The 15,838-nt window shown below is 49.6% G+C and overlaps 1 protein-coding gene across 7 annotated transcripts in view; it reads left to right on the top strand.

Annotated features, from left to right (window-relative positions):
- Positions 1–15,838, top strand: part of Tsp74f (Tetraspanin 74F) — a 362,176-nt gene that overhangs the window by 333,648 nt on the left and 12,690 nt on the right. For 5 of the 7 annotated variants that reach the window (XM_077702261.1, XM_077702258.1, XM_077702260.1 and 2 more), the window contains one exon: positions 14,704–14,774. In XM_077702261.1, the coding sequence (XP_077558387.1) occupies positions 14,712–14,774 (63 nt within the window). In that variant the 5' untranslated portion in view covers positions 14,704–14,711. Of the gene's footprint in view, positions 1–6,466; positions 6,677–10,498; positions 10,690–14,703; positions 14,775–15,838 lie in introns of those variants that run through there. The other 2 variants (XM_077702256.1, XM_077702257.1) reach the window with 2 other exon arrangements.

Genomic DNA, 15,838 nt, shown 5'->3' with positions numbered 1-15,838 from the left:
GTGCGCCTTCCCGATCACGCCACGGCCAACCGCCTAACGGGACTCGTTGCCGTCCCTTCGTGTCGTTCTTTTTCGCAATCCCGTGCCTGCCGGAAGAAACGACGAAAGCAAGAAACATTCGCTCACGCAGAGTAGCATCCTGCTCGTTTGTTGGCCTTTGCTTCCTTTGTCCGTGCTTCCCCGTACGCCGGGCGGTTTTCGAGCGAGAAGTTCATATTGTTCGTTTAACTTGCCGCGAAGGCAGAGCGTAAAAGCGGTAGCAGGCAAGACGGTGGGCAGCTCGCGAAAGCGCTACGCTTGTCTCTGTGATGCGCGAAATTTGCATGTTGGTTCACATTTTCCGAGGGAAGGTTGCGTTTCGGCGAGAGGGCCTTTAATTAACGACGCTGCTGGTTCACTGCGACCGTGAAGGAAAACAAAGAAAAGAAAGCCGGTTAAGAATTGTTTAATTGCTCCTGATTTAGTTGTGTTGATCGATACCACTGCCGCTGTTTTCTGTTACACTAGTGCAAATAAGTTTAAGCGCCCTCAATAATTAGTAGCGGCTCTTTGCACGAGGATCTTAATTATACGAGAGTGCCGACAAAAGTAGAGCTGTGGCTGAGTTCTTCAAATTTGCCGCGCGGATGAGATTTGGCCATTGTTATCTCGCACCCGCGTGGGCTACGTTGCTTCGTAGCCGCACCTCTTAATATTGAGCCGATTTTTGCAATTTGCACTTCTCCCGGATTTCGTCATCGCAGCGGCGTTCCTTCCCAAAGCATCTGCATCTTCCTTGCTCCCTCGCTTTCATTGTTCGCTAACTCGAGCTAGTTTCCAGTCCGTAGGCGGCGCTGAATGAAGTCGTGACACCTTTGTTCCTCCTCCTCTTTTGTGTTCACCGTTTACTTCACGCGCGAGTCTTCGTGGTTCTCGCAATTGTGATACACGAGGCGCTGTGGAAAGCGGTGTTCTTTTCACTCGAGCAACTTTTCGGATGCCCCGTGATACTCCGAATGCTCGCAACAAAGGTCGTGCCTCCTATACAATGAAAATCGGAGTGCTGAGTGATGTACTATGTGCGCGACCCGCAACCAAGAGCTCTGATCTCGCGAATGTATAGCACGCAGATGCAAGGCACGGAATACAAAAAAGAGGTAAAGGGGCGAAGCGTGTCGCAATTCGCTCCCATTCGCGAATACAGCCCGCACGTGATAAACCACGCCAGTTCTTGCGGAGATCGCGACTTTCAGGTCACCAGATCAGTCAAGCAGCCGCGGAGAATAACAAGTGGGAACCTTTTCTTCTGTTACGACACTTGTAGCCCAGCCAGTCGCCCGCTGGTTCGTCTTGCCAAAGATTCCTTCTTTTTGAACGACTGGAAACACAGTAGGAAGGCGCCCTTTCTGCACGGGTCAGCAATTGGCACTAACAGCGGCTACGCGCACTTACAGAGTACTTCCTACAAAGGCGTATTGGAACGAATTCTATGGAACCACGACTGCAGGCCACGGCCTCTAGGTAACGTTCCAGCAAATGGCGCTACTGAAACTTATACCGCCTCAAAATACTATTGGATGCTCAGTGTACACAGTGTATACGCTGCCGCCATCCCGAATGAATGACAACACCTTTGCTTAGCGTAAAATCCTGATGACGGCTGGCAGTATGGCGGTCGCTGCAACTTTATCGGATAGCCTATGAGACGGTGCAGTGTCTAGAACCTACAGAAACAACGGGGACCATTGGCGCAATAGGGAGCTGTTTTTGAAGAGAGTGATCCCTATTACTCCGAGACGTTCCCTGTCAATGTATCCTAGCCTAATTTCACAATGTACGAACCTCCTTTAAGGAACGTCGCATGTTGAGTCAGTCACACGCACACGTGGAGTGAAGGTCGTTGCCCCAAAAAGTGACCTCACAATATTCACACTGCAGGAAAGGTGTCTAAAACAGTCAAAAACCGCTTTTGTATGCCACGCGGGATGCCCAACCGGATGGTGCGGAATGTTTACCGCCCTCAGCGTTAGCACATCCTCATTAAAAAAATCCAGTGATGACGCTTCGTTTCGTTCGGCAACAGACGCACGAGTCGGGGCTCTATTTTTCTCTGAACGTATACCCTTGTTGCCCCCCTACGTGCCATGCAGTCGCCCTTCTTGCTTCGCTCGCGTTTCGCGGCCGGCAATGTCGAGAAGAACGAAGGGGGCTATACCCTCCAGCGTGACGATGAAGTCGCCGTCATCGAATCGTCGAAGCCAGCCTACGTCACAAACAAGGAAAACGTGCGTCTGCTTGCCATTATTCATATGCTCAGTCGCTGTTCTGAACCGGAATCCACCGATGACGTGCGTGCAAGGGCAGGCATGTAGCAAGGGAAGCCGAACTTTTCTGGTTCACAGCATGGTAATTAGACTGCGGCATGCAGGATCCGATGCGGCGGTCCGCTGATGGGGTTTCCCATCGAAGAGAGCTTAATTTTATTGTGTTTGTTGTCTCCGACACGTACAGTGTGCCGATCTTTCTATGTAAAACCACGCGCGTGGCTCATAGACTCTGAGCGCGTGCGAGACAGGTTCTCCCAAGGCTGGTCATTCCGTAATAGCTGCTTTGCAAATGTGACAGAACTTTGCATGCCTTCCAGCGCGGCAGTCGGAGACATCGCTTCTTTCCTCTCGCTATTTATTTTGCGGGTGCATAAAATACACGTGTTGTGGGCTTGCGACCGCGAGGGCCAAAATGCTGGTAACACTGGGTTGTGAGCGTATACACGTCAGTTGCGTTTTTGTGACAATGAAGAGAGCGATTGTTTTATTTTGTTCTAAACGTTGCAGTGTTTTCCTGATGGGAGGAGAAAGAGGAGAGAAGCGAATGCAGAGTCTGGAAAGTTAACCAGAATTAGAGCCCGGTTTGCTACTCTGTATGGACGGATATGTGAATGTCAGGGATAATTCGTTAAAGTGCTTGGTATCAATATTATCTTGTGCAAAGCTAAAAGACTGTTATAAGCTCCTGATTGTCTATTAAAGTCCGCCAACCATAGGACATTTCCTGGGGGTTCTTTATGTGCAGACGTTTATGCGAGGAGGTAGATACACTCTAGTTAGGATGCCAGCTTCTGGAGCTGCTTTACGATATACTTAAAGCAGCGACAAAAGCGCGGAAATTACAGCCCCTCCACTTATCCCAGCCCGGTACCGCACTCCCTGATACCGCTTGTGGAGATCCCTCTCCACCGCTGTCCAGCTGACTGCTCGGATTGAGTGACGCTCACGATTTCTGAAACCTGCCTGCGCAAGCGAAAAGAAGCAGAAGCAAAGAAGCCGAGTGCGATTGACTTGTAAACTCGGTGTCAGCCCCAAACTCGTCTACAGAGTGTACTGCGCCCCGCACGAAAAGCGTGGCGCCGGTTCGTGGGGTACCTGCCAGTTTTGCGGCCAACGTAACGGCGCGAGAACGAAGCCGAAACATCGCAAGCCGTTCGCTGTCTTATTTCCGTGCGCACTAAGACAACGGGGCAAGCCCGAGCGGCGAAGTCACGCTGTTGGCGGTGGCGCATTGTGCAGTGACGGCCGAGATTTACTCGCTGTTTGAACGCTCCACATGACGGCTTCATTGTTCTTGCTGCCATAGTCCAGTCCCCGTGAGAGCGTTCGCTCAGAGAACGGTGCTCGCATGTCCGTTGAAAGGAACAAAACAAGTCGATAAGCCGATGGAGAAGGAAGTGCGGCAGGAGGGTGCCGAAAAAAAAAAGGGGGGGGGGGGGGGGGTCACGTGGCACGTCAGAGGCGCTGCACATTTTGCTCCTTGCAGATAGTACTCACGTTCGCGATGCGAGAGAGCGAGAGAAAGAACGTCTGTGTGGAATAATCACGCGCAAACGGCGCACCCTCCATTGTTTAGAAAGTTGAGAACAACAGCAGGCAAAACGGAGAGCACGCTTGGCCAGCCCTATTTCGTGTCACAGGCGAAAAAAAGTATTTCATTGTGTCCAAAAGACGCGCTTTTTCTGTTTACTTGTTGGTGGAAATCTGGCAGCGATACAGATAAAAGCGCCATCAAAATATTGGCCGTCTGTCTTTTGTAAATTACTGTTCAGTAGGCTATTGGAAAGCGCTATAACAAAAAAATGAGCTGAGGAGAAAGCGTTCTGATCAGGTTCAGCTAGCTGGGGACGACGAACTTTGATCAACGGCGGGAACAGAAATGGTCCGCCTAATTTTGTACAATAAAATGTGACAAGGAGGTCCCAGCAATAAGAAAAGTAAATAAAGCTAGAGGATGGTAAAATTAAGAAAATTGGCTAAACGAGTCGGGGGTGTGTTAACCAGCTGGTTTAGAATACAACCACACAGACGTGACGCATACTGGATAAAGATTTCCTTTTACCCAGTCGGCGCTTACCATAAATCTTCGGGCGCAACAAGCCGAACTTAACTGCGCTCTTTATTTCTTGCGAATAACCCCACGCGTGCTGTTCGCATTCCTGTTGGGTGCAATTTATTACGGCACCTTGCCACCCGCACACGGATCATTAATTACGTATGTTTCTCGGAATCTACGACCGCAGAGGCCTGAACTGTGCTTGCATTGGTGTAATAATAGGTAGCCACGGTCGTCGTTTGGTAGATAAGTATACAAAAACAGGATATGCTACCAAACAAATTCCCAGGATGTTTAATGATTCAGTCACTTTTTTTATTTACATGTCTTGGTAAGCGAGCCGAAGGATGAAAGCAAAGTACCCCGTTTACGGTGAGCGAATCTGATTACCATGAACCGTGAAGTTCTCGGGTAGCAGTCGCTCGATGAAAAAATTCAAGGCCATATGACTGCGCAATCATGGGATCCGTAAGGCGAAGGACGTCTTTGCTTTTTAAGAGGGGGATCATGATGTAGCTTCCCGTGTTGAATACCCGACAACCCACTGACCGCGAAAGTAAAGCGATGGGTTGAAGAAAAGGGGAGGGGGGGGGGGGGGCTAAGTCTGCGAAAAAGTCAATAAGAGCACGTCGGCTAGCTATTACTGCATAACTGCGAACCTTTGCTATTTTTCCGACCTTTCGGGTTCTCCGAAAAACGGGGGTAAGATAGAAGATCATACTTTTTGACGGCGCATGCAATCTTTAAGCAATCACAGCCATTGCAGAAGTACGGTTAAATGGCGGCATCACGTCTTCTTTTTTAGTCCGTAGTCTCTACCTTGTGTCGGCTGTAACAGCGACAAGAAGTGCATACGTATATACGAATATATCTACCGTCTATCATCGGTTCATATAACCGCATCGCCCGTATTGAGTCCGGGGGGGGGGGGGGGGGGGGGGGCTACAAATGCAATGAGGATAGCTACAGCGTTTTATCATTCTCAGATTTTGAGCTCGATAAAACGCCTTTTTAGCGTTCATTTTTATATTCTCCCGACTGAAAATGAAGTGTTGCTTACATCAAGGGCGCGTATAACGAACAACACAGATACAGGACACCCACCTCTCGCCGCAATCTTGAAAAGACAGCAGCTGTTGCACTTTTGAATGCCGTAGTTTCAACATAACCTGACACCCCGGCCTGCTCCCATTCTAGATTCTAGAGGTGCGTTACATATATGCCCCAGTCATTTGGTCAATGCCGTAGCCTCGGCCTTCACAGAGCGAAAGTTTCTCTGTATCCTTCTCAATTGGAGTACGGATAACGTTATTTGAAATTTGGAAAACCGGGCACCTCCCTTAGCCTCCTCCTCTTTCGATACGACGCCTCACCGACTGGGTTGACTTGCCACGCCAAGCGTGAAAGTATGCAAACGCTGTTCCTCGCGCACAGTTTCGTAGGCTGTCTTCGTGCAGGCATACATGTACCTCCCTCGTTTGTTAATATGGCACCGGTGTAAGTGAAAAAACAAACAAAAAAAAGGCAACTGACGGGGCTCCCATCCATAAGCTCGGAGGAGTAGACTTCGCCTCCTACTGGAGCCAAGGCCGGCGGATGTGGAGAGAGCCCCGTAGGGCTCGGCAGTGCGTTCGGTTTGGGGGTCGGCGCCGGCTCAAGAAGCTACGGTGCGGTCCCGTGAGGCGAGGTCCGCCGCAGCCGTTACGGCGGCAGCCTCGTCGCAAATGCGTTTTTTCCTTCAGGGACGCGAACCGCCAACGCGAAACAAGAAGAAGCCCCGCAAGGTGCACCACTGGCGTTCTGCGTGCAGTCGGGTTAGGCCAGCACACGCGGTAGCAGGAAGAAGAAGACAACGACGGCGTCCTCACTGCAGGGCTGTCCGCATTCACAAAGGTCGCTGCCGCCTGGCCCGCGCGGACCACTGTTTGTCTGCTCCACTGGCCGCTGCCTTGCGGAGAGCCCCCGCCGTCGAGTTTCTCGGCACGCACGCCAAGCGGCACGGGGGAAACCTACTCGATCCGTGCGATTGCCACCAGCTCTGACGGCGAAGTCGTTGCGACACGAGTGCGCCACGCGGCGGGAGTCCCACCGACGCGGATGAGAGCACAGACGCTGCCTCGACTTCTACGGTGAATCGACGTCGCCCGACCGTTTCTGTCTTTCTGCCGTCGACAAGAGCGGCCCCCGAAGCGCGTGTACCCTGACCGTGCAACGAGCAACGTCTGGACCCATCGCCGAATCGTCGCTGCCACCCAAGCAGTCTTCTCGAGCCACTGTTGGCACGCGCCGATGGACGACTACCAGCGCCGCAAGGGTAGGAGCCATGTACTATTCACGTAGTGGTCTTTCTGACACCCTCCCCTACTGCGCGTGTAAATGCCGCATTGGCCGCTGTCCTCAATCGCCCTCACAAGCCGTGCTTTCAGTCGTGTCCCAGACGAACCTATTATTTAGCAGGAATTGGGGTAAGCGAAATCATGTACCTTACAATGAATGTATTACAAGTATAATAAAACTTTTTGTAGTTGCCGGTTGCTTGAGTTCGCATAGTTATTTAAAAGCTGGTTGTGAAGAGTGCCTTGGCTGTGTGCGTAGCTTATTATCGGGATTCACAAAGCTGATATTTTGACCCAGAGTCGACAGTGAGAAAACGACGAGAAGCCGCAAGTTGACCCGCCGATTGTGCAGTCTTGTGTGAGCTTATATCCTTTACGGACAATGGTCCCTTCGTGCACCACCGTACGACTAATGTGACTTTTGTGTCGGCTACCGTGCCTTTAATTACTTCTTGATGACGTTTCGCGTTGGTGCGCGAGACAGCTGACATCCGGGTCCAGCGATCGCCGCGGCTCCTCGCAGCACCGCGACAGCACGATATTGACGCTTGGCGAAGGTTGGATGCTTGATTAGCGTACGCTACAATTAGTGCCGCTCAGACTTTTAAAATAATATGTAACCGACCAAATGGCTGGCATTGTACAGCTGCCCATATTTCAAATCCTTCCTCCTATATTCTATTGTTCGGCCCACCATAATGGATTCATCAATGGCAGACCCACGCATTGGGAATGAGTAATTGCTCCGCACCGCTAGGAAGTCACTCGCCAATTACTAAGGCTGCGTGCCGCGTAGGATAACAGGCGATGAACCCCTTGCGCAACCGTAGCGCCGCCTTCTCCGACTGCCACGTCGCTGGCAGGTGTCATAAGCCGCGGCAGTTGGCAGCCGCGCGTTGGACGGAATTCCCCGCTGTTCACGCTGGGCCTCCACCACACGCGTGTAACTTCTCCGGCGGGGAGGCACGATTAAGGCTATTTCTTCATCACAGGGGCATTGGGCCGGATGCGTGAAATAGAACTGTTTCATCCCTTCCGTGGGCACGAGTAAAACGTACAAAAAAAAAAAAAAAAAAACGCCCGGATTGCTCTTCTGGACTTATCCAAAACCGATTACTGGTTTCATAAGCAGAAAAGGGAAATTGATTTAGGCCGTCCACTGCCCATCGTGGAGGCGTAGCGGTTGAAGTCGCTAGGTTGGAATGTTCATGGCCCATAGCTGCCCGCGTGTATCGAGAGAAGGGGCAAGTGCGCTACCGCATTCTATCGGCATGCTGTTGCACCATACCCGAGGTTCCGGGAGCATTGAAATAGCGCAGCTTTCTCCACGACATTTAATCGCTTTTGAAGGTCTAGCTCCGATTTGTTGAGCCGTTGCTTAACCCTACTGCCGCACCCACACCATTCACTCGTCTGCAAATGACGGAGCCTCTTAACGACGGTTTCGGTGTACGATGCGAAGATCTCCAGGTGGTCTGAATCGAACCGTACCCCCCCCCCCCCCCCTCCCCCCCTCTCCACTACGACGTGCATCATACCCTAGGTGCAGCTTTGAAGCGTAGCATCAATTTTTTTTCTCTCGTAAAGGCTATTTTATTCCCGCAAGCAGAGCACAATGGGGTAACAACTCTTTGTTTAGCCATATGTAATCACGCGTCTTTCAGGCAAGTTCTTCGGGTTATTTTCTTAAGCTTAAAACAATGTCAACAGGCATACAAGTTAAGCCTGTCCCAGTCAGCCCCGCGATAGATTTCGTATGTGGGTTTGTACTGGAGAGTTAAGACTTATACACGAAAAACCTGGCCAACCTGATGCATTTTTGAACTGCTGCATCAAAGAACGGCTTGAAAAACACGCACACGCGCACACAATAAAGTCAAATGCAAACGATGTGTTTATTATGCTTTCTTTTGCCCTGTTTTTATGTTAGACGCCAGTTTTGATTTCCAATTGAGGGGTATTCCCTAACGGGCGTCCATTATGCTCCAACGCAATCCCCATGAATACTGACGTCATATCGCACGCACACTGCACTTATATTCGTATGCTCGACCACCTCAAAGGACAAAAAGGGGGCTGTTGTAGACACGCAAATCGTCATTTCGTGCAGAGCACGCTACAGCTTTGGAAATAATGGAGCGGTGACTTTATTGTTGCTTTTTTTCTTGCTGTTCGCGGATGAAAATTTGGCCGTTCAAGGTAAATGTCTGATCGACTCGCTTTCTCCACGGCTTCGTATTGATCACTTCAGACTAGATGCCATCAAACAATGCTGGGCACTGTTTGTCCATACGGGAAAATCTATAAGCCTGCAGCCGACATTGATGCGGTAGGCGCCCCCTAACATCAGTTCTGAAAGGGGGAAAAGCCAAAACAAGAACGCAACTTGTGTCCTTACGTGTTTATCAACGAAAGCATTGAAAGGTCAAGACGGAACGTAAATGACAGCTCTTGGAGCCCAGCTGTGGTTGTCAGGACACATGGCAGAGATGGTGAAAAGTTGCTCGATACCTGCATGGAGTTCCTCGGCAGCAGGTGTTGGTCACTATACCCGCTTACAAAAGCGTTAACCTGTTTCCCATAACCAAACACACCGCGTGGTTGTACTCGAGCCGCGGAAAGATAGCCGAGAGACGTGTTGTTTGCAGAATGTCCGTAGGCCTTCGTTCTCTTTAACCCTCAAAAAGTAAACAAAATTGAGAAAACCGCAATCTTCTAGAGGAAAGTGAGTGATACATCTAGGGGGAAACCTTGTTTACTCTGAAAGGTTATCGGGAGGCTAGGTGACGGATGAGTGATTAAGCGTTTCGTACAATTTCAGACGTGGAACCAGAACGCATGCTTGGTGTGCAGACATGCACACAAAGCATGCGTGCATGCGTATTCACGACTTGACATACCAACGAACTACTCTTCCGCAGCATGCACCACTGGTTCCGGAACACAGTCAGGATTAAACTGTAGAGAGGAGGTTAACCCTCCCTCTTCAGATCACCGTGCAGCTCGCGTGTTTTTTTTCGTACATTTACCGTTCACGCCGAAGGTCAAACTGCAGAGCACACACCTACGCGCCAATACTCGCTGCCAAGAAGGCGAAGCTTTTCTCGAGGGGCAACCAACTTTGCGTGTTGTTTTATTTCCATTCTTTATCTTCTTCTGCAGCGCCAACAGTTGCTACGGGCCGCAGGGAATTATACAATGTCACAATATCGAAAACATCGGCGACGACCGGTTTCACAACTGCGCGGCTTTCAGCCTCCGCTCTGCGCGCAATGACACGTTTGTGAGTGCACGGCAGGCGAAATAACCGGGAACCTCAGCTTTTCCAGGGATAATTTAATTAACACACGTTCACTCAGCGCAAGCTCTTTCGTTCCGTTATTATCCTCTCACATTCGCTGCTTCCATTTGGTGCTTTCTCTCTTAGTCCAAATGGAGTCGCACCCTCATCGAACGGCGGCTGCCTGGCCGCGAGTAAGCACGCGATGGGGTAGGTGTTGCTGACGCGGTCGATTAGAGGCGTATGGAAAGCGCGCTGATGGAGAAGGAGGGTCGGCTATGCGTGTGGAAAGCTTGCCGTTTATTGCATGTTCGTTTTCGCTTCCTAAACTGTCCTCTTGTGCTTCTTCTTTTCGGCTGTCCCCAAGCTTTTAGCTTGTCTTTGTTTCGGCCGATCGCCTCAGTTCCTCTCTCCCCTGCCGTGTCGCCGCGAGGGCTATCGCGACGGAGGCCGAGGATTTCGTCGATTCCTCGGGGTTCGAGAGCCGGGCAGGAGCGCGGGCGCAGTAGGGCGGGTGTGTCGACTTGGGTTAGTCGCGAGTCTGTTCGGCTCCTAGTTGGCTGCTCTCGCGCGGGTGCCGCGCTCAGTCGCTGCTCCGCTGGTGTGCTAGTGCCGTTGCCTCGGCCACTGGCGGCGGTGGATCGAGGAAACGGCGGCTCGGCGTTCGCTGCATCGCCACCGACGTCCACGACGCTATGGTCGAGAATGTGGGTGAGTAGGAACTGGGAGGCGGCGCGGAAGAGGAGGGAATTCGCATTCAGTGGTGATGCGGCGAGCTTCTGTCGCGGCGCCGCATACAGAGCACGTCGAGATTTGATCATTCTCGAATTTGCCTTGTTTTTTTCGCTGCATCGGCTGCGTTCCGTGTGCTTGACATGCGAACAGTAGTTGCGCGGGGCTCTGAAGCGAACGTTCGTTTGTCTTCTCTCTCGGGTCTTTTTACCAGAATGGTAGCGTTACTGCTTGATATGATAAACCGTGTCAAGAAGAAAGAACGAGAGACTGAAGTGGCTCTCGTCTAGACAACCGAGTGTCCAGCGTCGAAAGTTAGCTCGGTTTTCGTCTGGTAGAAAAGCGGCGGCCGATTGGCAGATTAGTCGGTTAGCGTATGTTATGCAAATGAAAAATATGCGAGAAATTATTCAGGCGGTCCCACGGGCACAGAGTGCGGGCGTAAAATTACGCCGACAGATATTTGCACTATTGATTTACACTTTCTTCCCTTCTATTAGCTTGGGTCGCTGTAAGCCCGACACAAGCTGTCGCTGGTTCCGGGAACGTCAGTGGCTGATTATCACGTTCGATCTCGCCGTTTCAAAAGTATAGGAAGTCCGCCGACACGAGATTCAAGGTTTCCCTCTCCGTTATGAGTTTGGCAGAGTTTCTCGGTTGGCAAGCGTCTATACGCGTAATTTGTACTTTGGTCGTACGTGACTCGACGCCATATGCGGGATGCAGGCTCCGTGTCTCGGCGTAATTGCTTCTCTTCCGACTGCCAGCACATAATTTGTCATTATTAGACGAAACCGTATCCCGAGGCGATGTTTTGCTCTACCCGGAAGCACGGCAGCTGTGGAATGGAGCGCTCGCACATTTTTTTCCCACTCAGCTGTTCGCGAATCAACGTATATCTTTCTTGAGCCTCGAGGCGCGAAACCTACACCGTCGCATAATATTACGGTATATCTTTCTCGTTTACATGATATGTTTTACCTTAAAAAATACACTTTTCAGGGAGAAATCTTGTCCACCTTGACGAGCATGCGTACAAGTCGTAATTGAATCATCTTACCTGAAACCTTGACAGGCGTAGGTGTAAGTCGTAATTGAGTCATCCGATCTTAAGTGTTCCGTCAGAGAAGGCGCATTCTTGCTCGCTGTGAACGTGAATGCCACCCCAGTAAAGCAGGACCCTGAAGTCGTCCTGTGGCTATCTCGCTACATATGTTCACGTGTTAGCCGCTCGTCTATGGAGACGACCAGGTTGTCGACCTCTTCTCAGTGGCGGATGTCAACGAGGCTTACTGGGGCTCAAGACAGTGGCAAAGCAAACAAATGTTACACGCGTGATATTTGCCTTAACGAAAACAAAGAGAAACAAATGGAAAGAGGGACGAAAAACATTTTAATGAGCTCAAAAGGGAGAGTGGAACCGCAGTCCGGGGATGCATGCATTTCCCTAGCCGTTTTGGCTCGTATCACCAGGAGAGTCTTGTCCTCCGGTTTACAACAGGGTCAACAGGGTCTCCCACAGCTCAGGAAAAGAACGGGTGGAGAGTGTGCAAAAACGCGATACCGATTACACCCCTTGTTTTTAATCCTAATGTCTCCACAATTTTGAAGCGACATCGTATATGATTCTTCCGGATTGAATTGTGGCGTGCCACCTGTGTCGCGATATCCGATCTACGTACAATGGGACGGCAAGAAATTGAAGGGCCGTTTGGGTGCAACAACACAAGCCATGATTTTCTGAAGCTAGCTTTTGCCTTTTGCTTCAGTGTTACAAGAAGAAGACCCTATCAGTCACGCTCGCATTATTTGCGGTTGTTAAAAAAAAAAAACGAAAATCTGTCCAATTTTGGCCGCTGAGGAAATTCGTAGCTACTCTCATAATTTATGACTTCCCTATCCACAAAAGTGCGCGGATAGAGTGGGATCAACCAAGTAGCGCCGTGTCTTATATATATATATATATATATATATATATATATATATATATATATATATATATATATATTGATATAGGTTTGGAAATGAGGGGCTCGCAAGGAAATACAGAAAAAAATGCCGGCAATCTACAACGTTGTAGACTGCCGGCATTTCTTTCTGTATATATATATATATATATATATATATATATATATATATATATATATATATATATATATATATATATATATATATAGAAAGAGAGATTGCCCTGACGAAAGCAAGTCTCTTTGCTGAAACGTTGGCAACAATCGTGCTTTTACCTTGTTCAAAGTTTTCTTTTCTTATATATATATATTGAGAGACGGCGTTTCGCAGGAAGACCTTTATTCGGTCGCCGAGCACAGATCTTCATCCCCAGTCGAAGCGAGCTGATGATGATGATCATTTGCAGATGATAATGGCGATGGGTGCACGGATATGACTAGCCGGGAAACACACCCCTTGGTGTCCACAGTACAAGTGATGATGGTGATGTTGCGTTCGGGCATAATGTCCTTATGCTCACTATATATATATATATATATATATATATATATATATATATATATATATATATATATATATACAACGCCAAAGGAGGCATATGGGAATGGTTAGGCGTTTTTTGTTTACTATGGTTACTGAAGTTAACATTCAAATTTACGGAAGATATAAAGAAAAACAGGCGTCCAGAATGCGGACCAAAGCCACAGCTTTCGATTTGATCTCGAATGCCTTACCAATTCGGCTATCTTGGCGATTGTGTTTTCCTTCACTTTCTGGGGTATTTATATTTACTTCAACTGCATCTGACGCTTGAGGGTGGTGCGTGTGCGTTTGCTCGCGCGTGTGTGTGTATATACATGCATACATAGAGCTGTTGCTTGCAAATGAAGCGAGTGAAGTTACGTTTTGTGAATCTCTGTGTTTAGATAACTGATTTCGACATTTGAACTCAAAACAAGACGGAAAGAAATAACTTTTAGAGTCCGTCGGACAACTTCTTTACAAGTTTGAATCATTCGACTGTAACTACTCCATAACTTTGAATCAACTGTGCAAGTTTGAATCCACCTAAGGCATCGATCAAGACACATGGTGGCCGTGGCATGGCTGTCGCCAGCTCGGGCGGCCCAACAAATGTCGTCGGCGAATGTAATCCAAAGACGTGTGCTCTTCCGCACGGCGTATGCGATCCCGAAACGCGGGGTCCGCCGTGTTGGACAGGGCCGATCCTTGAACAAAAGACCTTGTCGCAGCGGCGTATTCCCTACGTCAGTGCATTTCCTATTCCGGCTTTCCGCGCGGCATCAATCTTTGTGGCCGTGGGCCCATACGGCGGACGGACTGTTCTCTGCGTCCAGACAGGAAGGGCGACCACGCCCGACCACAGGGAGGCTAAAAATACCCGTCTGGCCCGCTACAATATTCGTCTCATTGCGCCTTATTAGTTTGCTTTCTTTCCTGCAGTTTTGACCTCATTTGCCGTGTGTTTCGTACTCTCGTCTTGCTGAAAATATACGGTGTCACTGCATGGCGGTGATTTGTGTCTGTGTGCTGGTGTTCGTGCTATGACTCGCAAAAGCTCATTTATTCGTTTGTTTTCGCGCAGTCGCCTTGTTTCAAAGGGTGAGATTCACGACGAGTTGTTGTGAATGAATGAATGAATGAATGAATGAATGAATGAATGAATGAATGAATGAATGAATGAATGAATGAATTCAGTTAGGAAAGGAACCACCTGTGCCTCTCTAGCATAAAGGAATGGCTGGGAAGAGGCGGGAGAGGGGGGGTTAGGTATCTCGCCTGCGTGGCTGAATACAACTAAATAAAACAAAAATTAGAATCGATATATCAACGTGAATGCTTCGGGACGCAGCAAAGTATTGATGGTAAATATAATTGTACAAATTAACCATTTTCTGCACGGGAGCAGTCACAGGGCCCATTCGATATGTGTCGCTCAAGACGCAAGCGCCGCTCTTGGCTAATAACCCGTGTCCTCTCTTTTTCTTCTCCGTCTTCCCACAGATACCAGGATGTTGGAGGGGTGCGGGAAAGTAGTCAAGTATGCCCTCTTCGTGGCCAACTTCATCATCATGGTAAAGTCCTTCTCTTTGCCCGTGCATTTCTCCTTTGAAGGTACCAACGTGTCGCCTCGTGGCATAGTACCGCGCTAACGTGTGTCTAATTGCTGTCTGAGAAATACGCTGAAAAGTAACGCAAAAACAGCGCTGGATGTAAGCACGCCGTCAGGTTGCTTACCAGAAAAGAAGAACGATGTATGTAAGCTGCTAAGAAAGATATCAGAGTTGATGTGCATCAACTGGCGCCCTAGGTATGTTTGTATGTCTGGCGCCCGAGATGGGATACAGAACTGTGATGGAAACAGCCAGCGAACGGTTGAAAATTCCGCAAGCGAACATAGTTTTTGCAGATCATCTTTTCGTCTCCGAAAACTTCGGTGCTTAGAGAAAAATTTTTGCACACATCTCACAGAAAAATAAAATGAAACAGTCGCTCCCGAAAATAAAGGCTTCGAGCAATCTCAAACGTGTGGTATGAGTGGAAAAGGCGGCCGGTGGACCTTACCAAGCTTCCTTTTCTTTTTGTTTATTTTGTTTGTACACCTCATGAGCTGGCGCGTCTCGAGCCGTTGCGTGCTAGTTTCTCCCGTAACGGTGGCTGCACCGCCAAGCATAGCACGTGTCGAACCGGAAGAGCGACCCGTGGGACCTTGACTGAGAGAGATCTACCGCTGCGCGCCTAACCTTCCCCCTTCGTGCACTCACGCGGGTCGCCGACAAGGGGGGCCTTGGTTTGCGCCACATTCCGTTTAGCTCGAGGGGGAAAAAACCGACACCCTTCTCTTATTCGCCTCACTCCTACGTAATCAAGTGCGGGGGATTTCGCCGCGATGCTCCGATGCCAGGGCGAATTCTCTCTCTCTCCCTCTCTCTGCTCTTCCATACCAGCTGCGCTCCCCTGAAAGAGCGGCAACCTATGTAAGCGGCTCCGTGCGACGTCGCCTCGGGCCCGAGTAATTATAATTCAGCGATGCGATGGCTCAGGCATCTTGCGTCACGTGGACGGGCTGCAGTTTCTGGCTCCCAGTGAGTGGGGGAACGACCTTTTTGTTATCACCGGCCCGACCGAGGTCGGTTCC

The sequence above is a fragment of the Haemaphysalis longicornis genome, unplaced genomic scaffold, assembly GCF_048455015.1.
Source record: "Haemaphysalis longicornis isolate Haplotype H1 unplaced genomic scaffold, Haemaphysalis longicornis Haplotype H1 scaffold_3, whole genome shotgun sequence".
NCBI lineage: Eukaryota > Metazoa > Arthropoda > Arachnida > Ixodida > Ixodidae > Haemaphysalis > Haemaphysalis longicornis.
The sequence above is the reverse complement of the archived record's forward strand: the minus strand, read 5'-3'. Positions and strand labels throughout refer to the sequence as shown.